This window comes from Carassius gibelio, chromosome B7, assembly GCF_023724105.1.
Source record: "Carassius gibelio isolate Cgi1373 ecotype wild population from Czech Republic chromosome B7, carGib1.2-hapl.c, whole genome shotgun sequence".
Classification (NCBI taxonomy): domain Eukaryota; kingdom Metazoa; phylum Chordata; class Actinopteri; order Cypriniformes; family Cyprinidae; genus Carassius; species Carassius gibelio.
The window spans coordinates 35,589,456-35,614,407 of NC_068402.1; the positions used below are offsets into that span (position 1 = coordinate 35,589,456).

Genomic DNA, 24,952 nt, shown 5'->3' on the forward strand with positions numbered 1-24,952 from the left:
ACATATTTCATTCCTCTCGATGCAAAAAAAAAAAAAGTTTTTTTTTACATAAAAAAACGAAACTAAACGAAAACAAAATAGAATAAGTTTGTTTTAGGTTTAAACTTGTTTTAATGTAGTTTCAATTTAGCCTAAAAACAAAACAAAAATACGGGAAGGTAATTTGTTGTAGGGGTAATAAAACCAATATATTAAGAAATCCTATCTTACAAAATTTAAATTGTTTAGAATTCCTTTCTAAACCATATGTATATACAAGTAATCTTGTTTTATGCGTATCATTTATTTGTAAAGAATATGTTCGGTACCCTCACTTTACGAGCGAAGCGATTTTTTTTTCTTCTCTCTCTCGAAGATATTTACATAAAGGGTGTACATAACCTTTGTCACATTTGCTCCAGTGTTTTAGTATGAATTAAATTAGTTTTATTTTACGTTTTATTACATCATTCAAGTATCATTTTTAAAACCCCTCTGCGTCACTTCGGATACCGGAAGTGAGGGCAGATGGTCATATGACTGACCGCAGCACCGCTCGTATAACTGCGTGAGCGGAAAAAGTAGTCCCTTCTTACAAACACAGCATAACGCGATATCAGAAACATATTTGGTAACTGTAATAAGCCTTGTATAAAATATTTCAAATCGTTTTTCTGGATGTGTGATTTTCGGGAAAATGCTATTTTAAGTTGACAAAAATAATGTAAATATAGTGTGGCGGTATCAATGCGCAGAAGGGAAGCACAGCAGCTGTGTGTGAAGCGCTCGGTTACGTCCCTCTGTTTCTAAGACTAATTTACTTTTCCTTTATCAACCATGAAGTTTCAATACAAAGAAGAGCATCCTTTCGAGAAGAGGCGATCGGAGGGAGAGAAAATCAGGAAGAAATATCCAGACAGGGTTCCTGTAAGTCGGTTTGATATAACGTAAACAGAAGCTAGCGCGATGATGAATCACAACAAACAAGTAAAGCGCGTGATGCATCTCCACGATTTAACAGATTCGTCCGTCTTAAAACAAGCTCGTCTTGTGTTTATTCGGGTTTATCTTTAATAGCATGTGAAGGGCGAAGCTGCGGAGGGCCTTGTTGACCTCTCAGCTTCTTTATTATGATTTAAATAACATACGCGTTCGTGTTATGCTTCCTAAGAGCGTATCTGAAATCACTCTTCAAATCGGATCTGCTTAGAAAGACGAACAGTTCAACATTTGTTCAGGTGTTTTAAATTGACTGATCTGATTTTGTGGGGTAAAATAATACATGTAGGACCATGTGGAAGTGAGGATTCCTGAAATAGCCTAGATGTCCTTCAGTCAACATGTTTACATCCACAATATACATAACCTAACCAAAAGATTACTGACCGCTTGATTCGGCTGAATCGACACAACAGAAACACGCAATTTCTTACAAACATGAATTGAAGAATTCAGTAACGGGGCAATTTTATAAGATATTTCATACTTTTGGTGGCATTTTCCTCAAGTCCTGGCTAATTTCTGACCTTCCGATGGATGTTTTGCATTTGGGGGAAAGCCCTGAATAGTAGTTTTAAATAGTCATGGGTCTGAATTGTTATCTTGTTCCTCATCTGCAGCCTAATTATCAAAAATAGCACAGCTTTTCTCAGATCCTTTCTGCTCGGAGTCAAAAAAATCACACAAAGTGAAGAGTAAAAAGGAATTGAAAGTAAACCATTGGTTTACCCAAGAAAGAAAATTAGCTGCAAATTTCACCCTCAGACAATCCAAGATGGAGATGAGTTTGTTTCTTCAATGCTACAATTCTCCAAATCTGATGAAGATGAGCACACTGTCAGCTGAATATCACTCTTGGGTGAACGTTTTTTTTTTTACCGTACACTACATTTTCTACACTTACAAGTGTTTGTGTGATTCTGTGTCAGGTAATTGTGGAAAAAGCTCCTAAAGCCAGAATAGGTGACCTAGACAAGAAGAAATACCTGGTGCCCTCTGACCTGACAGGTAAGTGCTCTTATGAATATATATATATTTTTTTAAATGATGTTCATTTTAAATGATGCTGATTGTATTAGAATATATTATTATTATTATTATTATTTTATTTTATTTTGACCCTCTTACTGTAGCACTCTTTATACTAATTATATTCTTAAAAAAAAAAAAAAAAACTTGCCCCTTTTAGACTGTTTATCAACTGCTTGTTGTCCTTTTTTTTTTTTTTTTTTTTTAGTGGGCCAGTTTTACTTCCTCATCCGAAAGCGAATCCACCTGCGAGCCGAGGATGCTCTCTTCTTCTTTGTAAACAACGTCATTCCCCCAACCTCCGCCACCATGGGCCAACTGTACCAGGTCTCTCTCTCTCTCTCTCTTTCTTTCACTCTGATTAGTTTGTCAACACCAAAATCAGTTTGTATCTCTCATAAATACACTTTCTCACACACAGGAACATCATGAAGAAGATTTCTTCCTTTACATCGCCTACAGTGACGAGAGTGTGTATGGAGAATAAAGCCAAAGAGAAACGACCCTCATCCCCCCCCCCCCTCTCTCTCTCTTCCTTTTAAATCAGTCTATAGACGTCATGCTGGCAGCCTAGAGCTCTCAGCACTGACGCATAAGATGCACTTTTTTATCACTTTGGGTTTGTCATATCTTCTCTCGTGTTTCCATCCTTTGGTCTGACAGTCATTTCTGATGTTTATTAAGAATTCTCCGAGATGCCGGTTCTTACAAAGCTCTAATGCTATGAAAATGCCACTGATACTGTTACAGTTCGAATTGATTTCTGCTTGTATGCAGTTGTGTATCCGTTAATAACATGCAGACCTTTCCTAGTCAAGCTCATTTCACACATTTCTGGTTATAAATGAACGTTTGCTCTTCTAGTTGGTCTCTTACTAGCACTCGCTGGTCAGTCAGTCCAGAAATGGGACTAAAGTGTATTCTGTTATCAGCTTAAGTCTAATATGCTGTTGTTACCTTGATTTGCTTTTATTATCATACCTAATTGAATGTAGATGGGTAGCTTTATTTTAAGTTGTATATCTGAAGTGCAAGTTTTATTTGCAGTTAAATTTTTTTTTTAATCTTGGTATTCAGTTGTATTTCTGGTACCCCTGACAATGACCTTATAAACCAAGTGCACACCAATTTTGTCTGTTGTCATTTTATCTCAGAGCTGGTGAAATAAACCGCTTTATTTAAGATTTAATATGGATGTGGATGGAATCAGCAGTGCAATAATTAAATTTTCCACAGCTACTGTGTCCACAATTGTAGGATTTCATTTATTTCCTTGAGTCTCAATTTAACTTATCAGTTTGTCCCAACTGTGAGAAGTACTAAATATACAAATACATCATAGATAGATAGATAGATAGATAGATAGATATACAATATCTTCTTTATTTGACATGCCATTGTTGATGGTGTTTCAAAGTAGTGTAAACTACAAATGAGCTACAAAACTACAACTCCCATGTTGGGTAACATCTAATTTCCGGACCGTTTCAAAATAAAGGTCCGCTTCGTTACTTAGAGAATCTTTTCATCTGTTGAACCGGTTCACAAATATGACTGAATTGTCGACAATATTCGGTTATAATAATTGTTAATAAATAACATCTTTAGAAAAGTGACCTTTTATTCATGCAAATACATTTTACATTAACTTTTATTAATGTTTAAGGTTAATTCAAATTATATTTAGGCTTCGTTTTTATGAAAAAGTCAACAAACTGGGACACATTAAATTTCAATAATTACACTAAATAATTAAAAACTTAGTAATAACTAATAACTTTTTTAAAATAAATATTTAATAACTTTATTCATGGCATATAAAATGCACTTGCTGCTTCCCAATTTGCATGTTATCCATCCTAAATAGAATTAGTATGTCCCAAGTCATAATATTATGTTTTTTAAAAAGTAAGTTATGCCAAAGGTTCCCGGATGGTTTACTACTTGAGATTACAATTCGTGTTAGTAAATAAAATTATTTTATTAATGTTTAAGGTGAATTCAAATTATATTTAGGATTTAGAAGACTTTGTTTTTATTAACTAGAAAAGCCAACAAACCTGAATACATGAATTTTTAATTATTAATAAAAATAAATAATGTTTTTATAAAAATACCTTGCGTAAAGGCATCACTTGAGTCGTGTTTGAACTGATTCTTTGTAATGAACCGTTCGAATGAACCGATTCGCGGAAACGAGTCAGACTTCCATGATGCCATGGAAACGCGACGCTTTCCTGGATAGACCATGTTATGAATGATCTCGAGAAAATAATAGTTATTTAGTTAGCGGTAACGAGACACAACATGCTTCGAAAAGCAGTGAAAGTGGTCGCTGAAGTCCACCTGAGGGCGGTGAGGATCTCCTGACAGTTATAAAGCTTAGCGAGATCAACTGAACTAACTGAGAAGATCTGTTTTGTGTAACGTTAGTCCTGGTAATTTACATGCGGATATGTAATTATTTGGTTATATTTGTATGTTAGATAACCTGTCCAGGGGTGCATCTACCAGCCAAAGATGATGTTTACGTCAGTGTGAGTCTGATGAATAAATACAGGAAGACTGAATGTGTTCCTGCAGTGTTTCCATTACTGATCCGGGAGAAAATAAGATTTGAAAAGGTGGAGAGATTTTATTACTCTATCTATTTTAAATAACGTTTTCTAGAGCAGTCTCACTGTTTTATAAACTCTCGCCTTTTCCCTTGTAGATCCTGAATTATGCCACCGATCCTTCAGCGATAGCAGAATTCCTGCAGTGTGAGATGCTGCTTCTTTCTTTTTTCCTTAATTCTGTCTTCCCTTGTGAAGAAGAAGTAGGCTTAAGCATGCTTTCCACTAACTAAAAAGAGTACTTATTACAAAAATAAAATAAATGATGTTATAATGTTTTCAGACACTTATTTACATGTTAATTGCAATTAAATAAAGTGTTCATGTTTTATAGGTCATATACATTTATATTAATATCAGTTAGTTGAACTATAGAAGGTTTTGACCCACTTAAGTAGGCTACATCTTTGTAATTTCATAACTATTTCTTTTGTCTTTGAAATATGATTGAAGTACTGTTCAATGCACTGACAAGATGTCATGTATTTAAATACATTTGTAATTACACATATGTAATGAAGAATTTCCACTTTAGTGTATACAAATTTTAACTTTACATGCAAAATGAAATAGCATTACAACAAAAATTTTAATTAAGTATCATGTGCTTTCGTAGTCAACACATCAAAATACTTCTTTAAAGCATGACAAAATATTATTAAAAACAATTAAAACCTTTAATTTGACATCATAATAAACTACTCTTTTTTAAAAAATGTACTTAAGTGTGTTACATCGTGAATGTCTATTATCTTTAAGTAGCACGCTTTAAGTGGCCTTTCAGTTTTATTATATGCAAGTATGTTTTTTTTTAAGTGTACTTTTAAGATTTGAAGTGCACACTCAAATATAAGCACACTTCTGAACACAGTTCTTGTTTACTTGGGTTATTTTAGTGTGTTTCTCCTCTTCCTCAGGCGAAACAGTGAAAATTGAACTCATTCAGTTGATTCCTCCAGGTACAACTGATATTAACTCTCAGGTTTTATTAAATGATTAATGTTGCAGATTGAAGAAAATGGTATTTGCTTTTGAAATTCCCTTTTTGCAGCTGGAGAAATACTGGCCAGTTTTGAAGAAGATGCTCGCAGTTTTCTTTTCCCAGAACCGAAGCTTGTCCCATCTTTCTCTGGAGTAGAGAGAGAGGTATTGATGACACGGCATCCTACTTTTCCTGTAAGTGCGTATTTATCTACCGCACTAATTGAATTGCTTTGCTTAAACACAACAATAATGAGTTTTTGCATCATTAAGCTAAAATAAAAAAGGTCTTCAATTTCAGGGTATCTCTCCAAGATTAGAGTTCTCCACAAAGACGACATTCAGAGAAATCTCCAGTGACAATAGTTTCCTAACCGTTCCTGTGGTAAAAATACAGATTTTGACATGCAAGATTTTAGCTTGATTGCCTTATAAAGTTTTGTGACATGCTTTATCGTCTTTAGAGGGCAATGACGAGAAAAACCTCAGAAAAGTCACCGAAGCAGGGCAGCGCTTCATCCCGAAGACATCTCTCTTTTGCTCCATGCAGTCCAAGAGAGCATCACGACAGAGATCAGGTATCAGATGTTCCTCATTTGCGCTTTTTTAAAGACAGGACAGGAGTAAATACTTGCTAATGTGCCCTTGTTAAAAAGAAGTACACTTATTAAAATAGCAGTAATTGTGTAAATAATATATTTTGAAATTACATGCTTAAGTTTGAATTAAATGCAATGTTTTTAGCCAGTTAATTGCATGCTATTTGAAATTAAATGAAAATGTATTATAATTAAAATATATATCAAATGCAATTTAAGAGTGTTTTTGACCCACTTAAGAGGGAAATAAGTACATCTTTATATGCATTTTCATTATTATTTCTAATGTCTATGAAATATGCTTAAGTGTAAATGTACTGACAAGTATTTATAATACACTACAATATACTTCAATGCAATTTGTATCCAACCCTGTAAGTTATATATATATATATATATATATATATATATATATATATATATATATATATATATATATATATATATATATATATGTTTGTAATTACACATTTGCTATGTAGCATATTGAAAAAATATTTTCCTGTTTGAAGTGTTTTTTTTTATTTATTTATGAATTAGTGAGGGCTAGAAGGCACAACAGCTTATTGTAGGATTAAACACTTTTATTCCAATTCCTATGTGTGTGTGTGTGTGTGTGTGTGTGTGTGTAGGTACAAAGGTCACGTGGACGGTCCTCTTCCCATTATTCACCTGTCTCTGCCAGAAACTCCAGTTTAATGAGTCTGTCACCACATCAATCAAAACCATCAGGAGAATCAAGTATGAACACTGTTAGACTCTTCATGCACTTTTGTCAAACTGGTCCATGCTGTGGATCTGTATAAGATTTACCTGAGTTATTTTATTTTAGCAACATAATGTTAACCGGTTAACCAGACTATACTATTAACTGCATTTATTTGTTCTTCAGGAGACCAAAGAAGAAGCTATTCCAGACCTTGGGTTAGTTGTGTATATTATTCGTCCCTCTCTATACTATACACCAATAAACAAATAATACGGATCTGGAAGTAAATTACAGTCTAGATTAACTAAAAGATAAGTCAGGGCAGGACAACCTTTGTGAAAAAGAAATACTCTTTAGTTTACTTTCAATAAGAGTACTTACGGAAATAAAATACTTTAAAAGAATACACTTAAGTGTAAACATACTGTAACATTACTGTAACTGACACTAAAATGTATGTTAGTCGTAATGAAATGGAAATGGATTATAATTTAAATGTGCTGTAAATAGTCTTCAGAGTGTTTTTGTCATTGTCATTTTATATTTACATTTATTGTTTTTGAAATATATTTCAAATGTGTTGTCATGTATTTAGATATATTTCTATTTGCATATTTGCAATGACGTTGTGATTTGATGCATTTAAAATATATTTGCCTTAAATATTGAATAACAGACTACAGATAAAACTATAATAAAATATTTTGTGAGCTTAAGTGTGTTAGTCAACATTAAAATAAGTCTACTTCTCTAAAGCATGATGAAAGATTATTGATACATGATTTAAAATTGCTTGAAAGTAAAACGTTTAATTTGATAACATTACAAAGTGCACATTTAAATGTGTTCAGAAACATACCCCAGGTTTCACAAGCCTAGTCTCAGACTAAAATGTAAGTCTGTTTCACCGCAATGTCCAAACTTTCCTGAGCGCCTTCTCAACAGCAGGCGCGTGAGGCGTCTTCTTCTTCTTCTTGCTTTATGGCGGATCGCAGACTTATAAGAGCTTTTCTGCTACATATATCTCAAGTGGACCATTGACACTCTATCTACAATCTCAAGTAGGAGTGTCAATGACCCCCAAGCTGTGATTCACATTCACTTCCATTATAAGACTGACAGACTGCGACAGTTTGAGTTAAAAATCTAGGCTTGTGTTCCACTAAAGAAACAAAGTCACCTACATCTCAAACATCACATTTTTATTGTAGGCTGAACTATCCCATTAAGTGACGATTTACTTCATTACTTACATATTGATTCCATTCTACCATCATGAACAGCACTGTGACTGCAGTGGAGTCATTCAGATTCCTGGGAACCACCATCTCTCAGGACCTGAAGTGGGACAATCACATTGACTCCATTGTTAAAAAGGCCCAGCAAAGGTTGTATTTCCTTCGCCAGCCGAGGAAGTTTAACCTGCCACAGGAGCTGCTAAAACAGTTCTACTCGGCCATCATTGAGTCTGTCCTCTGTACTTCAATAACTGTCTGGTTTGGTTCAGCAACAAAATCAGACATCAGAAGACTACAGAGAACTGTTCGGACAGCTGAAAGGATTATTGGTGCTCCCCTGCCCACCCTTCAAGAACTGTATACATCCAGAGTGAGGAAAAGGGCTCAGAAAATCACTCTGGATCCCTCACATCCAAGTCACCTCATCTTTGAACTTTTACCATCTGGCCGGCCAAACACCAGAACAGCAAGGCACAAGAACAGTTTCTTCCCCCAGGCAATCTACCTCATGAACAGTTAAATGTTCCCTACTTATGCTTATAAACGTGCAATATCCTTATATTTATTTGTTAACCCTCCATCTCTGTGTACTGGAAGCTTATGTCACTAAAACAAATTCCTTGTATGCGTAAGCATACTTGGCAATAAAGCTCTTTCTGATTCTGATTCTGATCTGCAAGTACAGTGTTTTAAGATATACCCTACAAGATCACATTGAATACAATTAAGTGCACTTCTTTTGTCACAAGGTTATTTCGACCTGTACTTTGGTTGCATATTCTATTGTTTTACTAATGTTGTGAACTGCCACTGTTCTTCATTATTTCAGATGGCTGATGAAGACTCTTCAGACACAGACGATCTCCTCGACTACGCAGAGGAAGTTGGCCGTCATCATTCCCTCATGGGATATGAGGGATCTTCCAGACACTCTAGTATGGATTGCCAGAGGCACAATAGGTATGTTTGCTACTGTGTTCCCCAGGTAGAGTTGCATGAATGGATTTGATCGATGTTTTTTTGTAGAACAAAACATTCATTCCATGCAATCCGAAGTATACTTCATGTTCATAGGAGTATAAGTTGCCTAATACATCCGTTCAAGGAGCATGTTCAAATCACTAACCTTATATGAGCAAAAGTAATAGTGATGCCTTTTTTTGAGATAAATGATGTGTTGTTTTCTGCAGATCTCTCTTGGGTTCTGCTGACCTGTGGGAGGAAGTTCAGGAACGGGTTCAGAGTCTTTTAACATCTCCCAAAGCGGTTCATAGACTAGCCTGTGTGAGTACCTCTCAAACAAACACACGCTCCTGTTTTTAATGAACGCTGTGTAATGTCATGCCCATCGTGGGATGGATGGTTAAGCCTCCTCTGCCTCTGTTTTTGATGTCAGGGTGCCACCGACTCGGAGATAGACGAGGTATTGACACGTAGATCTGTTTTGGCCCACTCATGCCCGTTCTAAACACCAGCGTGTACGATAACAAAGTGGTATGTATGTGCTCACTTAATGGCCAAGTCTTTAAATATAATAAGTTTTCTCATTCATGGATATTTATTTTGTTTCACTTTTGCATACTTTTAAAATTCCATTTTTGACCTTTGACCTTCCGTACCAGGATGTCCCATATCTGTACAGCACGTGTTTCACCCCGTTTAATTTACTTTCTGAGATTTTGAAAGGTCAAAGGTGAGCACAACTACTATTACAACATTACTACTACTATTAGAATTTATATTATAGTGTACATTTATATTACACACAGATAGCAAAAACATTTTGACTCACTTAAGTAGACCTGTATATATAATTTTATAATTCCTTCTATTGTTTTCGAAATATGATTAAAGTACTGCTGAATGTTCTGACATGCATTTATGATAAACTAAAATATACTTTATTGTAATTTCCATTGAAACTTGTATGCCTCGGATTTGAATATATTTGTTGCCATAACAGAACAACATATTAAAACATAATGATTTGAAATATAAAGTAAAATGTTTGACATTACTACAAAGTGTACTTTTTAAAAGTGTGTAAAGAAACATGGTACTTTAAGTGAAAATTATAAAATTATAATCGAATATCTTACATGTGCTTTATTGTGTTAGTCACCACATTATAGATAAGTGTTTATCTTTAAAGCACGAAAAAAAGGTTATTGAAACATGATTTAAAAAGACATGATTTAAAAAGTAAAATTTGTAATTTGATAAGATTACATAGCGCTTTTAAAAGTGTGCTTAAATGTGTTCAGAAACATAGTCGTTAAAATGCCCTTCCTTTAAGTACACTTAAGTGGCCTTTTATTTCATTAATATTATAATATCTAGAAGTATAGTTGTTTAAATATAACTTAAATATAACAAGGTTTGATGTGCACTAGTTTGCATTTAATACAGTAAAGCACACTTTTGAGTGCACAAGGGTTGTATACAAAGACTGTTTACTTCGACTTCTTTTTATCCACAGATGAATCAGAGGATTGTGTGATTTCCTGTGGCATTGCATCTTTTTCCATCTTTTTCCATTCAATTACGAGTGTGTTTGTTTGTAGTTGTGTAGTAAGTGTTTTTGAAGCTTGCTGGTTTATAACCATTTCTGGAGGCCCCCCAACTGTTCACACCTGATTCAGAAACACTTGAAATGTGTGTTTCAGTGGAGACAGCGAGCAAAACGGACTCTCCAGACACTTAAAATGGTACATGTGCTTAATATAACCCTCATAACAAAAAGGTTGGCTCCCTTGTTGGAGCTGTGGTGCAGTAATAGATCATAGTTTGTTTTGAGACCAGCCTGCATTGTGTCATAATTCAATTCTTATATAAAGCAAAAAAGGCAGAAGTCCACCTCCTAAAAAGAGAAATAAAATAATCAAAAGTGACAAATCAGTAGTGCTTTGATCACATTCTTTCTTCTTATTTTTAGCATCTTTATGCAAATGCTGCTCATTCATTAGCAAGTCAAATTAAATACCTCCTTTAGTTGATAGTCAAGTACAAAAGGCTTGTTCTGTGACATTCCCCTTGAGTATTAAACGAAGAACATCTATCTATCTATCTATCTATCTATCTATCTATCTATCTATCTATCTATCTATCTATCTATCTATCTATCTATCTATCTATCTATCTATCTATATCTAAGTGAAAGTGAATAATTTTTAAGTGAAAAAATAAATGGAAAAAAGTCAATTCAGGGATGTTTTTTCAGGTGTTGACATCTTTGTCTTTATTATTTTGTGGATACACATACAGTACTCGTTGGATCATACAGTGTGAATAATTTGACTACTGTACTGTATAAATACAGTTGTACAATGGTGTGCTTTACAGTGTTTATTCAGTTTCAGAACCGCCGACCATTAATGCTTCACATTGACAATTTTCTCTAATTTCTGATGTAACCCAAAGTATAAAGAAATGAAATACTGTCAAATAAAATTCAAACTGGCTCAATGGCAGAAATTTGGCACTGACAACATCATCGGTGTGGTCTTTTCAAAATATTCTCCAGAATAGCTCTGATTCAACAACAAAAGCAGAACAATAATGAATTAGTGGCTTGCTGAAGAAACTATTAAGGCTTGCCACCTTTAGTATCATGACAAAATAATTGTGTACAAAGGATCTCATTTTCATTCCAAAGGCCATTTCTGTACCCCATATCAAGTCCTTATCATGCAACGTTCGAATAAAAATGTTCCCCTTCATATCAACACATTCAATTTGGCACAAACCTGAAATGAAATACACGCAAAGCTCATAAACATTTGGCTTTCGATAGCAAGTGCAAATACAGAACTGGCAACATTTCACACATTACCGAATTTGAAAAAGTGAACATAATTTGCGAAGAAAATTTTCGAAAGCGGAATTCGATAACCTTAAAATCAGCGTTTTCTGAGTATAACAACATTGGCTAGTTAGCAACATGCGTACGTTACACTAATCTGCCGATGCACGATATTGCACAGAGCTCCTTCTCAAACACACAAATACGAAAATCGCCTACTGCTAAAAAGCTATTCGTTAGTACAAAACCAAAGGAAACAACCGCCGTTAATAAAAAGAAAACAGCAATTTGCATAATTCATGGCAACATGTTAATGAACTATGGAAGCACAGTTTTCTCTCAGTCTAGCGCACACGTAAGTTCAAGAGCACGGTTGGGAAAATAAAGGAAGAAGGTGGTATTGCTAATGTCGGTGCTCAATCATGTCCTCGCTAATGACTTTCCGTCCTAATCATGGCACTGGTTTTATGAATGGCTCCTACCTCTCTGAACTCCTTTTTACACCGTCACATGTTCAGCAGTGAGCACCGTGCACCTCTAGAACTGCGAGGTCTCAGTGAAAGAAATAGCGTCGCTTTTGTCGATAGTGAATCCACCGTTGACGTAAGATTTCTTCTCGCACTCGTCGTCGTCCATCGTGGTCTCCAGGGCGAAGGGGTTGACTGCGTCCACGTCTGAAGTCAGATCCATCCTCTCTAGTTCTCGCTTTGACAGCTTCTGGACTATTCCAGCGCCGTAGGCATCTCCCAGCACGTTGATCATGGTACGGAAACGATCGCTGGTTTAATAGGAAAAATCTATGTAAACTTCAAACTATAGCAGTCATCACCCCAGTCTTTGAATCGCATGGTCCTTCAGAAACCATGTACTTCAAGTCATGTCAGAAGTTTATATTTAAGAACTCCTAGGACACAGGTGTCAAACTCAATTCCTGGAGGGCTGCAGCCTAGGGAGTTTGTATTTATGAGTTAGGAAGTCATATTTACTTTGTCAGGTGTGTTGAAGTCATTTGGTGAGAGCGAGATTGAGGCTTGTTTCCATCACATAATTAAAAAAAAAAGCAATTTTCATCTCACTATTCAGATTTTTTTCTTTCACTTCTGAGTTTATAACACGCATTTTTTTAAATTGTCAGATATAATGTCAGAATTGTGAGATGTGAGTTTTAAACTCCCAATTGCAAGAAAATGTTGGGAAGAAAAGTAGCAATTGTGGGATACAAATTTGTGATTACTTTGTTATTTTTTATTCTGAGAAAAAAAATGTAAACTCATAATTCTGACTTTTTGATCATAATTCTGAGATATCATTTTTATTAAATTACTAAATTATATAAAGAATTATTATAAAAATAAAAATGCAACCACAATTTTTTTTTCACACAATGTTTTATTTCACTAAATTTCTTCCCAAAATTTTAATTTTTTGTTGCAATTGTGAGTTTATAACTATCTCATCTTATATCAAGTTATACAATTGCAAATCTGTTTACATTTCACCATTCCGACATTTTTTTCTCATAATTCTGAGTTTACATCTCAGAATTGCAGGGAAAAAGTCAAAATTATGAAATAAACTTTTTTTTTTTTTTTATTCGATGACAGAAATGGGCTTCCAAAAGATGCCAATGTGTCTCATAATTGTACAATATTATCATATTTCTTACATGTTTAGATAAATTAAATTATTTTTAGTGGTCGACCAATTTTGCCCATATTGGCTGATGGCCGATATAAAGCAGCTATGATAAAGAAATTTTAAATAATGGATAAAAAAATCAATGAAACATAATTTATTAGTAATTTAATAGTATGTTAAAAAGTATGTTTAACGTTTTATTAAAGTTAAAAGTCTGTCGCTCTATCAAAATAGAAGTTCCGGCTTGAACGCATCAGCCAAACAGAAAAACTTATCGTTGGACTGTATAAATTAAAAATAATTAGTGGTCGACAAATATATCGCCAAGGAAAATATTTCGGCCGATATTTGAATTTTTTTCTAATATCTGCTGATATATTGCCCGACCAATAATTATTTTTAATTTATACAGTAGCTTATTGTAAATGAAAAACATTGCAGCCATCACGTCTGGCATGTTTGTCATTGATGCCCACAACTCAAGGCTTAAAGAAAGTTCGGAGTTTTCCACTTGTAATTACGATTGACATTCATGTGCGTTAAATGCATAAATACAATTTCTCCAACATGACTTGAATGCACCATTTCTTTCAGCCAGTTTCTGGGTTGGGGGCATGTCAGTAAGAAAATATGGCACAATGTATACAGTGACTGTGAATTATAATAATTTTTCCATTTAAACTAAAAAAAAAAAAAAAGAAGCAAGGTGGCATAAACTAAATATGACAGTATTATACCGTAATGATAGAATATATAGAGTACTTCGCCATCTTGCCCTAACCAAAGTGATTTAAACACATCTGATTTTGTAATAACAACTTTTCAAATCGTAAATACGAACTTTCCAGGATGACTTGGATGAACCGATAGACTGCTGCAGGAATTATGTATTTTTGTAAGCCAAAACCCAGAAACTACTTAGCATTTTAGCACTTCTGGTTCCTGTTAAGGTCTATGGTGAAAACTGGCTCAGTGTATTTTCACGTATCATTCTACGGCATAAAATACACCAGTAAAACATTTATAAACATTGAAAAAGGCAGTTGCTAATGAACGGTTAAATGGGACAACGTTAAACGTCATTATAATAAACAGGTAAAATACTTAATAGGTGCAAACTATTCTAACTTAAACTTTTAGGATGGATTGTCAGAAACTTAATGGTGGTGACACTGAAGTCATGTGACTGGTTTAGTTAATCTGTAGCCTTCGTTTAGCTTTATACTTCTGCCAATTGTATTTAACATAAAAATTTAATTGTGTTCATTTTGTTGGAGTTTATTTTCTGCAACAATCCAAAAGCCCATGGAAAAATCCTACTGGGTTTTTGAAGTGGGAACCTGGGTGATATGGGTTGGCACATTAATTACACCTGTCATTTTGGTCATGGAAACCAGATACTTACAGCAGCCAATCGACAGCGATGATGAGGGTGACATCACTGGCAGGAAGGCCCACTGCTGTGAGCACTATCACCATGGTTACCAGTCCAGCATTTGGAACTCCTGCTGCACCAATGCTGGCGACGGTTGCCGTGATACTGTGGAATGAACGTTTAAAAAAAGTATCATTCGGGCCTTTGTCCTTCATGAAGCCACTTAACTCTATTATATCACACCAGTTGGCTTATATCCCACTTACCTAATGGTAACAATCTGGCCAGCGTCCAGGTCATAGTTGTTCAGCTGAGCTATGAATATAGAAGCAACAGCTTCATACAGTGCAGTGCCGTCCATGTTGATAGTCGCACCAACTGGAAGAACGAAGCGAGTGATTCTCTTGTCGATCCTGTTGTTCTCCTCTGCGCATCGAAACGTGACCGGCAGAGTGGCTGAGCTGATACAGTAAAGACTCTTGTTATTGCATAATAGCAATTTCTTAACATTTTAAATTGGTCTCTGTCCACATAAAATATAAAAAACTGGAATAACAGGTGTTCAGGAGCAGGGCCGAGCAGCCATGCTATAAAAAGTTCAAAATAATGATCAAAACACAAAACCAAAGGCTGCTTCTCAGATTATTTTAAAGTTTTTTTTTTTATTATTTTTTTAAAGAATTATTCATAGCATTTAAAAGAGAAAATGTGTGTCTTTTGCTTGTGCAGAATGTATTGGCACACTAAAGTCCCATCTAAAATGTCTGAATTTATTGCATCAAAAAACTAAATATTTTCTTTTTAAATTGTTTTTTCTTAGTTGTAATAAAAAAGGTTTGATATATAAAATATTCTTTTAAGGATCAGAGGTACACTTTAGCATATTTTAAAAAAGAATACTTGTAAATGTATTAGATTTTACATTTATATTACATGCAAACTGGCTGAAGCTTTTCGACTCACTAAGTGCATCTTTTAGTCTTTAGTCAATATACCGGCGCTAAAATATTCATCGACTCACCTTGAGGAAATCATGAGAGCTGTTAGTAAAGCCTGTGCCATTCCCAGAGAGAAGGTGAATGGATTCTTCCTCACAAACACGAAGTAAATCAGGGGGAGGAATATGATGGAATGGATGGCTAGTCTGTGAAAGGAAAACATATTTTAAAGCAATGTACATTAGAATAGAATAAAAATTATATTTGTAAAAAAATGCTTTTTTTTTTTTAAGTTGTGAGCCATTGCAAGCATTTTTGATCATCTCATAGCTCCAGAATGTCGTATGAATATCTGAACATGCAATATGTTAAATAAAATGTTTTGTCCACTCTCGAAAATCTGCAAGTTTCATAGAAAAAGGATAATTTTGAACAAAAAGCTGAGAAAACTTTAGTTATTTCAGTTCCACCAATAGAAATTTCATTCGGTTATGTTATATCTGTCTGCAACATGATCTTTACTTAATATCTTAATGATTATTGGCATAAAAGTAAAATGGATAATTTTGACCCATACAATGTATTGTTATCTATTGCTACAAATATACCCCAGCTACTTATGACTGGTTTTGTGCTCCGGGGTCACAAATATATTTAAGTTTATTTAACTTATTAACCATGAAAGTATTAAATATATCATACTTGAACTGTAAGTTATCTCGCGCACCTCTTGGAGGATCAGTGAGGGTTGAGAACCACTGGTTTAAAAGGCATCCTCTATTTTTACCAAGGTCACTTGGATTTATATCCTCTCTATTCGTAAGAGCTACACTGTATTCTGTCTGACTCAGCAGTGTGTGTTCAGTTCATTCCACACGAGTGCAGATGGCATTTGTTTAACTGCAGCTACAGAATCTCCTGACTGATGCTCCATCACCTTTATCACTCAGATTAGTGGAAGTGTGGAGTTTATGAAATGTATAATAAGCACATCTGCAGCTGGAGCAGTTTTAAATGTCCATGGCTCTTATCTGTGAGTGAACAGATCCCACAGTAAATCTGCTCCTCTGCTAATCAACAAGAGAAGATTAAAGAAGCGTGTTCACCCGCTGAGCACCGTCACCATGTACAAGCCCATCTTCCTGAAGATCTCCCAGTCGTCCACCTCCATGATCTTGGCAGCGATCAGGAACAAGATGCCAACAGGCATGTAACTGCCAGAGAAAATACATTACATTTATAATCGATATATTCCAAGAAACACATTATTTATTGGCTGATGTATCTTCCATGTTTTGTCGTGAACTTGATGAATTGGTCATTCAGAACTAACCACATAATAATCTGAACGAGTCTCATGGTGGCCTCATTCAGAGCATCGAAGAACTCCAGCAGGATCCGGCCTCTTTCTCCCATCTTGCCGATGACCAGACCGAACGTCACACAGAATACGATCAGACCGAGAACATTAATGCCATCTGAATATGAGCCTACGATCTTGTAGTCTTTGGTCAAATTCTATAGTAAAAAGAAGCCAAAAATCAGTACGTACATTCTCCATCTTTACCATTCATTTGCTCTTGATTTTTCTCTCACCTGTGCAACTGTTGAGATAATGGTGGTGAACGGTGGAAATGTAGTCGTGTTACTTGTACTTATGTTGGCTTTCGATGGTTCAATCTCTTTGCGCTGCGTCTTATACTAAAACACAAATGATGTTTATTCAAACTATATAGTATATTTGCTTGACTTAATAGAAGTTGTATAAACTGTATATTTTACCTGCTGAAAACAGGCTTGCACAAGATTTTCAGGAAACATGTTCCTATGAAGAAATGAGATAAACAAACCACTCGGATAAAGAGATTCATGATCATATTATTGGTAACACTTTAGATTCGAGACCAGTTCTGACTATTAACTAGTTGCTCACCAGCATGCATATTATTAGCATACTCTCTGTTTATTAGCACTTATTAAGCACATATTTTGGGTCTGCAAGACCTTATTTTAGATCCTTTACTCTACCCTATACCTAAACTACCTAACTTACTATTAATAAGCAGCAAACTGGGAGTTTATTGAGGCAAAAATCATAGTTAATAGTGAGAACTGCTCCCCAAACTAAAGTGTAACCAAATTAATATATTATATTATATTACATTACATTATATTGTTATCTGTGCATATAAGCCATACCTAAAATGGTCAAGTCATTGCACAAATTTGTTATTTTGTTAATTTTTATGTATTCCTTAAAGGGGTCATGAACTTAACCAAAAATAACCCTTGAACTTTTGCAATACTGTATGAGGTCATTGGAAAACATATAAAAACATCCTGTAATTGGTGTGATTTTTACCTAACCAGGTCCAGTAAGGTGTCAACGGTGGACACATTGGGAGTGCTTCCTGCTCTCTCGATATTATCAGCACTCTGAGACACCCCAGGTTTAATCGTCGTCACAAGAACGATTCCTTTTAAGCACAACATCATTGTTAAACAATCACAATTTATGTCTTTAAAGCTTATTGGTGTCATGTTTACGTGACTCACCAAGAATGACAGCAATGATGGTAGTGGAGAGGTAATAAACCACCGCACGAAGACCGATCCTTCCAGACACCTCGGAGTCCAGCGCTGCCACTCCTTCACAAACAAGACCTGGAGTTAATACTTCTCATGCATTCTCCAAAGAACACACTTGACAATGCCAACAAAGAATGTTAACCAATGCAATTGGGTTAAATGCAACAAAAAAGCTCTGTAGCTACAGTTACTCTCCAAACGTTTGGAAGCACTGTAGATGTGAGGTTTCAGACATTATCAGTAGCATAAATGCAGATGATTTGCACTGATAAGTGACAATGCAAAGTTTGAACACATTTAGAACATGGAAAAATATTACAGCTATTTATGAATGATCTCTAAACTGTGTACTGATACACACTAAGCTTAATTGGTGTTCAGTCAGATGAATAAACCTGGGCCATTTTAATCCAGTAATCAAGCACTGGATCTGCCAAAGCTGCACGTATGACTGTGACGTGTGTATATTGGCATTATAACAGTATGTAATCAAAATGAAATCATTATTGCTGATCTTCAATGATTACTATAAGAACTTTACTGCCTTTATGCCCAGAAATGATAAAGATGGTGTCCAAAACACAACAGATCTGTATACTGTACATATTTCAGCAATAAAACATGTGGCTATACAATGCCAGTGTTTCCTAAACAAGAGTTAATTAATCAAAACACACAATGTCAAATTTAAATTAAATAAAAACAATTAAAATAAACCACTTACTAAAAAAGGTAAAAGATGATGAGTTTCCACCCGAATGTAACCATTGACCAAGATCAAAGAACTGTGAACGTGAATGGTTTGTTCAATTATTGAAATATTAACTTAAATTCTATATAGGAAAATACTGTAACACAGTGGGTTTTGAATTTAACTATGTACTCTTATAAAACACTACGGCACAGAATTCACCTCAGCACCTTCACTTTGCACTTAAAAATTTGGCTGCTCCTTGTCTGATCACAGACAGCAATGCAAAGCTAATTTAATCTTATATTGCATGTTCTTTAAACTGTTTAAAGATTTATGTAGCAAAGGTTTTGAGACAAACAGATTGTTAATGTTTTTCAGTTTTATTTAAGGTAAGTAAAGCAACAGATCTTCAGTAACAGAAGAATTAGAAATTATGGTAATGGTAAAAAGCACAATAGATTTGACTAATGACACAATAATCACCATGATAATAAATAGCTGGCTGACTTTTCCATTTGTTGACATGCCATGGTTAGCTTCAGGTGGTAAATAATAATCAGTTATATTAAGTTGGTTGTCCACCTGTTACAACCCTTTGTTTAGCATTTTCTCGTTTCTGTCTTTCTTTTGTTTTGAAAGTGTTTGTGACCAGGTAGGATGCTGATTGGTTCCTGCAGGCTAATGACTGGCCCATCTGGATTGGTGCATTCAAAACTAGGCACACCTTAAAAGCCCTGATGTCACTTCCTTTCTCCAGAGCAGAGCAAGAGTTGCTGGGTTTTGGCTGTTTGGTTGAATTTTTATACGATTCTTATAAGTAGGAACTGTTTGACATTTTGACCCTATTGCTTGTTATGACACAGATTTGGATTTTCCTTTTAACTCTGTTTGCCTGATTTTGTAAATAGTTTGTAAATTATTGTAAATATAGAGGGTTGGGAGAAAGTAAGGTGTTTGATGCCATTTTGTTTATTGTAACCTTTTTGATCTGTTTTGGTTAGGGAGTCAGGTTAAAATATTCTACTTATTTAATTTTGGTTAGGGTTTAGGAAAGAGTTTATTTTTGTTTGGTTCCATTAAAAACCCTCAAAAGAATCCCTGCTTCCTTTCTCTTTTCATGTTGTGTCCTTTACCCCTAGACGGATAATCATCACTATATTTATAATGAAACAACTGTATTTGAAAATATGGTACTAATCATATCACATAACAAAGTATAATGTTGTATCTATTGTACCCTACTATTGTAGTTAGTTGTTAATATAATATATTATTAATCTAATTTTTGTAATTTGTATTCCTTAAAGGCTCTTATAGTTTTTATCATTATTTTAGTTGTAGTTATTTTAGGACCTCAACTTAAACCAAATTAAAACGAGAAATGTTATCTTTTGGGAAAAATGGAAACTAGCAGAAATCAAGTTTTTTTTTTATGCTGTAGTTTTAACTTTAACAATGGTTGGCTGACAAACATGTTTGGAAGTCATAAATATATATGACTATAATGCTGCACATTTAATGGTTTTTAAATATAATTTATTTTTTTCATTATAGCTAGTGGGTGATTCTGAAATTCCATGTGATTGAAAAAGGCAGAAGACCCCGGCAGGGCTGTGATTAATCTTTTATGGGTGGACCCTCGTCCCTGAAGGTGACCCTGGACAATGGTAACATAAGGGCAACATTTACAACCTCTGAATTTTGACTGCGAGTCATAAATGGAGATGTGATCTGGGCTGAAGAGGGAGCGATACCTGTTATCATGCTGGAGACGATTAGAGGCAAGATGACCAGCTTTAGCATCCTCATCAGGATTTCTCCTGGGAAGCCAAAGTACTGCTTCTCCAGCTGGGACAGAGAGGTGTAGTCCCTCACCAGCACTCCCAGCGCGATCCCTGCAGACAGACAGACAGAGAGCACATCAAACTGAGTGCAGATGGGAAACTCTCCATTGTGCCTAATCTACACAAACCCCAAAACAAGCCAGTCTGAATGTACAGAGCTAAATATTCCCATAATATCTCAAGATCATCTTCATTTGTAATTACTAGATGAAAAACTAAGTGTCATCACTGATTTTCAGAGTGGTTTCACAGCAAGAGTTAGAGATCTTCCAAATCTCCAATCTCACTGACATTAAGAATAGCGAGCTGTAAATGCTTTGTGATGTTCGGGGGAAATATTATATTCCTGTGAATGTTATCAGATGCACAACACGAGACACGTGTCAAACAGATGTCATTTTGAGTTTAGGATCATCTCAGTTTCATTCTTTTATGAAGATGGATTTGGCTATATGTGACGCTTGAGCACAAAACCTTACGTCTCTGGGGTATATTTGTAGCAATAGACAAAAATAGATTGTATGGGTCAAAATGATCAATTTTTCTTTTATGCCAAAAATCATTAGGATATTAAGTAAAGATCATGTTCCATGAAGATATTTTGTACATTTCCGACCGGAAAAACATCAAAACTTAATTTTTGATTAGTAATACACATTGATAAGCACTTCATTTAGACAACTTTATAATATTAATGAAAAAAAAGGCCACTTAAGTGCACTTAAAGAGAGACACTTTCTTAAGGTTTCTAAAAGCTGAACTTTGTAATGATTAAAATTAAATTAACAGTTTTACTTTAAAGTACATTTAAATCATTGTTTTAATAACGCTTAAAAGAATTACACTTATTTTGTTGACTAACATGCTAAAGTACATTTAAAAACTGTTTATTTAATATTACATTTAAAGCAATTATTTTTAAATGTATTAAACTGCAACATCATTCCAAATGTTCAAAGACAATAATAGTAATTCTGAAATTATAGATGAAAAGTCCTACTTAAGTGTCACCCTAAAGTTAAGCTAATTGCATGTAAACTAGCTTGAAATTAACATGCAGTTAAGTGTCTGCAAAGATTACATTCGGTTTTATTCTAAAGTATATTATTTTAGTACTAAGTATGCAAAAACGTGATTCTTTTTCATGAGGGATGGCTTCACAACTATTCGTATATCTAACATGTAATGCCATATCTGATATTCTCAGTTTTGAGTACACGTCCTGAAGACGTCTTGAATGTTTAACGAGGCTAAACCAAAGCCAGGTGACCACAGACAATTATCTAGTCTCTGTTGTAATGTAACATATCTTTATTACATTTTAGCATCATAATGATTATGACTGAGTAAATAAAAGATGTTATGAAAACACTGAAAGAGTGACTGGCTTGACCTGCCTTTTGTTTTATTGTAGGTTTCTGCACAAGCTTGCAAGACATCAAAAAGTGAATCTGTGTTTTGACCAGTGCACGAACATGGCCGTATAAATCCATAAAATAAAATAAAATAAACATAGCATGATTAACTTTAAGTATAAAACAAGCAGAAGAGTGAGAGTTTAAAACAGTTAACACTAATTAAATGTAAAATTATATTTACAAAACCACTAAAAAATGCAATCAAAATAATATTATTATAAATATTATGATAGCAGTATTGCATAAGTTATTCATTTGATATAAAATAGTACATGCCATCACTGCAGTCAAGACGTTTCTCATCAAAACATATAGTGTATAATCTATGACCGCTGCTTAATTGCCTCACGGATCAGATCAGAAATGCCTAATAGAGCAATAGTGAGATTTAATTGGACAGCCCATAAGTTCTGAGCATTTCTCCAAGCATTAAACCATTAATGTTGTGATGACTAAGCCTTCACAAACAGGCCAGTTTGTGCAAGGCAAATAACTGCTCATTTATGATTATTTACAATTTATTATACCATGCTTTTATTTTCAAGAACTGTACACATTTGTTATTATAAAGTGGTCGTCATAAATACTTTTTTGTACACTTCTGCACAAAAATGTATAGGGGAGAGTTGGCATTCAGGTAAAGTTGTCTCAGTAACTGTAAAGCTATATATTTTAATCACACAAATGCCGCATCAAAACTGTATTAAAGAATTAAATGCTGTGAATACTGGCCTCAAGATGCAAAATAATAATAATAAAAAAAAAACTAATGCACATAATTAATTCTGGCATGCATTAACACAACTATGTGATGAGCACGTATATAACAGAAAGGTTCAACTGTGTTCTCAGAAGCTTCTCACTTGTGTTCTGCATTTTGTTATTTATTAATTACGGATTTTGCATCACATCTGACTGTGTTTCGTGGCATGTTGAATTTTTTTGTTTTTCACAAGCTAGTTTGCTGGTTTTATCTATTTCAAGATGCTTTCCAAATTGTCAAACTGGGAGACCAGCAATCATCTTTGGCTGCTTTTCACGTTTTCTAGCATTTTCAACTCAAACGTTTAGTAAAATACGCCTTTTTTAAAAGGAATAGTTCAAATGTACTTACCCTCAGACCATCCAAGATGTGGATGAGTTTGTTTCTTCATCTGAACAGATTTGGAGAAATTTAGCATTGCATCACTTGCTCACCAATGGATGCTCTGCAGTGAATGGGTGCCGTCAGAATGAGAATCCAAACAGCTGATAAAAACATCACAATAATCCACAAGTAATCCACGGCACTAAAGTCCATCAATTAACATCTTGTGAAGTGAAATCTGCGTGTTTGAAAGCAGCAAATACATTAAACTATCCGAAATAACAATAACGCTTCCTCCTGTGAAAACGTCCTTCTCCTGTAGCTGTCCTCTCAAATTAAAATCCACACACATATTTGTTTAGAACGGTTTTAAACTGTGTGCAAATTATGCAAAGTTATCTCCTGATTGAGATTAAATTAATTAAATACAGTGCATGGAGAAAGCTGCACCATGGGCAGAGGACTCCTAGCAAGCAATGCAATGGTTGATAAAGTTTAAAAAGTTTTAATGATGGATTTATTACAAACATGCATCTTCTCGCTTCACAAGAGGTTAACTGATGGACTGGAGTGGTGTGGATTACTGTGATGTTTTTATCAGCTGACTGGACTCTCATTCTGACGGCACCCATTCACTGCAGAGCATACGCTGGTAAGCCAGTGATGTAATGTAATTTCTTTAAATCAGCTCAGATGAAGAAACAAACTCATCTTGGTGCAAATTATCAGCGACTAGTTATTTTTATGTGAACTATTCCTTTAAATTAAGATCAACACATGTCCAGTGAGTCCAGTCTTTTTTTTCTAACCTTTAACTATGGGCACGTTCAATTAGCTTTTAGATTTTACTTGTGGCATACTGGAAGTCTGCTCACGTTTCTCTGTGCCAGTAGTAAAATATCTAGACACACACACACACACACACACACACACACTGATCAATGCCTTCATTCATCACACTCACCCATCAACACACCTGCAGATATGTAAGTGCAACAAACACAAACACAAACACTTGAACTGCCCTTATTGTCAAACCAGGCACTGAATGATATCACAGCGGCGTTGCACATCCATCTCACAGCGAGCACAGACAGAGAAAATAAAACCACAGCACTGGATACATAATTAACGTCGAAGCGAGATCTGCGATGCGGAGAAATGTGGCCCATCTTACCCAGAATCACCGCTGTGACGGTCGCTATGAGAATCCAGTTCCTCTTCAAAAAGCCCTTCACATCCCGCTCTCTCCGCTCTTTCTTACCCAGCGCATCCATGACCGACAGACACACAGTACACGGGAGGCTCGTGAATCCTGCTTCCGTGGCTGAGTCTCGCTGGAGAGTTATGTGAGCTGCTGCTGCTGCTGATGGGAGGGGGTGTCATCTGCTGCTGCTGCTGCTGCTGTCTGTAACACG

General features: G+C 35.0%; 3 protein-coding genes across 3 annotated transcripts; 2 read left to right on the top strand and 1 right to left on the bottom strand.

Annotated features, from left to right (window-relative positions):
* Nucleotides 1-713: 713 nt before the first annotated feature.
* On the top strand, nt 714-3,135 carry LOC127961671 (gamma-aminobutyric acid receptor-associated protein). Its single transcript, XM_052560889.1, has 4 exons — nt 714-906; nt 1,908-1,986; nt 2,216-2,334; nt 2,429-3,135. The coding sequence occupies exons 1-4, from the start codon at nt 817-819 to the stop codon at nt 2,492-2,494; spliced, it is 354 nt and encodes a 117-aa protein (XP_052416849.1). The 5' UTR covers nt 714-816; the 3' UTR covers nt 2,495-3,135.
* A 122-nt stretch (nt 3,136-3,257) lies between these two features.
* Nucleotides 3,258-11,367, top strand: spata6l (spermatogenesis associated 6-like). Its single transcript, XM_052560887.1, has 13 exons — nt 3,258-4,362; nt 4,494-4,631; nt 4,721-4,769; nt 5,540-5,581; nt 5,674-5,798; nt 5,905-5,988; nt 6,068-6,181; nt 6,835-6,943; nt 7,095-7,126; nt 8,979-9,109; nt 9,340-9,433; nt 9,546-9,643; nt 10,629-11,367. Exons 1-12 carry the CDS (start codon nt 4,315-4,317, stop codon nt 9,615-9,617), a joined length of 1,038 nt encoding a protein of 345 aa, XP_052416847.1. The 5' UTR covers nt 3,258-4,314; the 3' UTR covers nt 9,618-9,643; nt 10,629-11,367.
* Nucleotides 11,351-24,952, bottom strand: slc1a1 (solute carrier family 1 member 1). The gene is made up of 12 exons (XM_052560886.1): nt 24,712-24,952; nt 20,940-21,080; nt 18,459-18,551; nt 18,265-18,379; nt 17,685-17,727; nt 17,499-17,603; nt 17,236-17,420; nt 17,009-17,116; nt 15,986-16,108; nt 15,231-15,425; nt 14,995-15,129; nt 11,351-12,729 (listed from the first exon to the last, which is right to left on the bottom strand). Exons 1-12 carry the CDS (start codon nt 24,809-24,811, stop codon nt 12,489-12,491), a joined length of 1,584 nt encoding a protein of 527 aa, XP_052416846.1. The 5' UTR covers nt 24,812-24,952; the 3' UTR covers nt 11,351-12,488.

What these genes read in the sequence shown, in the direction of transcription:
- LOC127961671 (XM_052560889.1), top strand. Translation starts at nt 817, where the DNA reads ATGAAGTTTCAATACAAAGAAGAGCATCCTTTCGAGAAGAGGCGATCG. An exon ending in AATATCCAGACAGGGTTCCT is followed by an intron (nt 907 to 1,907) that starts GTAAGTCGGTTT and finishes ATTCTGTGTCAG; the next exon opens with GTAATTGTGGAAAAAGCTCC. An exon ending in GGTGCCCTCTGACCTGACAG is followed by an intron (nt 1,987 to 2,215) that starts GTAAGTGCTCTT and finishes TTTTTTTTTTAG; the next exon opens with TGGGCCAGTTTTACTTCCTC.
- spata6l (XM_052560887.1), top strand. Translation starts at nt 4,315, where the DNA reads ATGCTTCGAAAAGCAGTGAAAGTGGTCGCTGAAGTCCACCTGAGGGCG. An exon ending in CATTCAGTTGATTCCTCCAG is followed by an intron (nt 5,582 to 5,673) that starts GTACAACTGATA and finishes CCCTTTTTGCAG; the next exon opens with CTGGAGAAATACTGGCCAGT. An exon ending in GAAGCTATTCCAGACCTTGG is followed by an intron (nt 7,127 to 8,978) that starts GTTAGTTGTGTA and finishes TCATTATTTCAG; the next exon opens with ATGGCTGATGAAGACTCTTC.
- slc1a1 (XM_052560886.1), bottom strand. Translation starts at nt 24,811, where the DNA reads ATGGATGCGCTGGGTAAGAAAGAGCGGAGAGAGCGGGATGTGAAGGGC. An exon ending in TGCAAGCCTGTTTTCAGCAG is followed by an intron (nt 17,604 to 17,684) that starts GTAAAATATACA and finishes TTTGTGTTTTAG; the next exon opens with TATAAGACGCAGCGCAAAGA. An exon ending in GGCCAGATTGTTACCATTAG is followed by an intron (nt 15,130 to 15,230) that starts GTAAGTGGGATA and finishes TTCATTCCACAG; the next exon opens with TATCACGGCAACCGTCGCCA.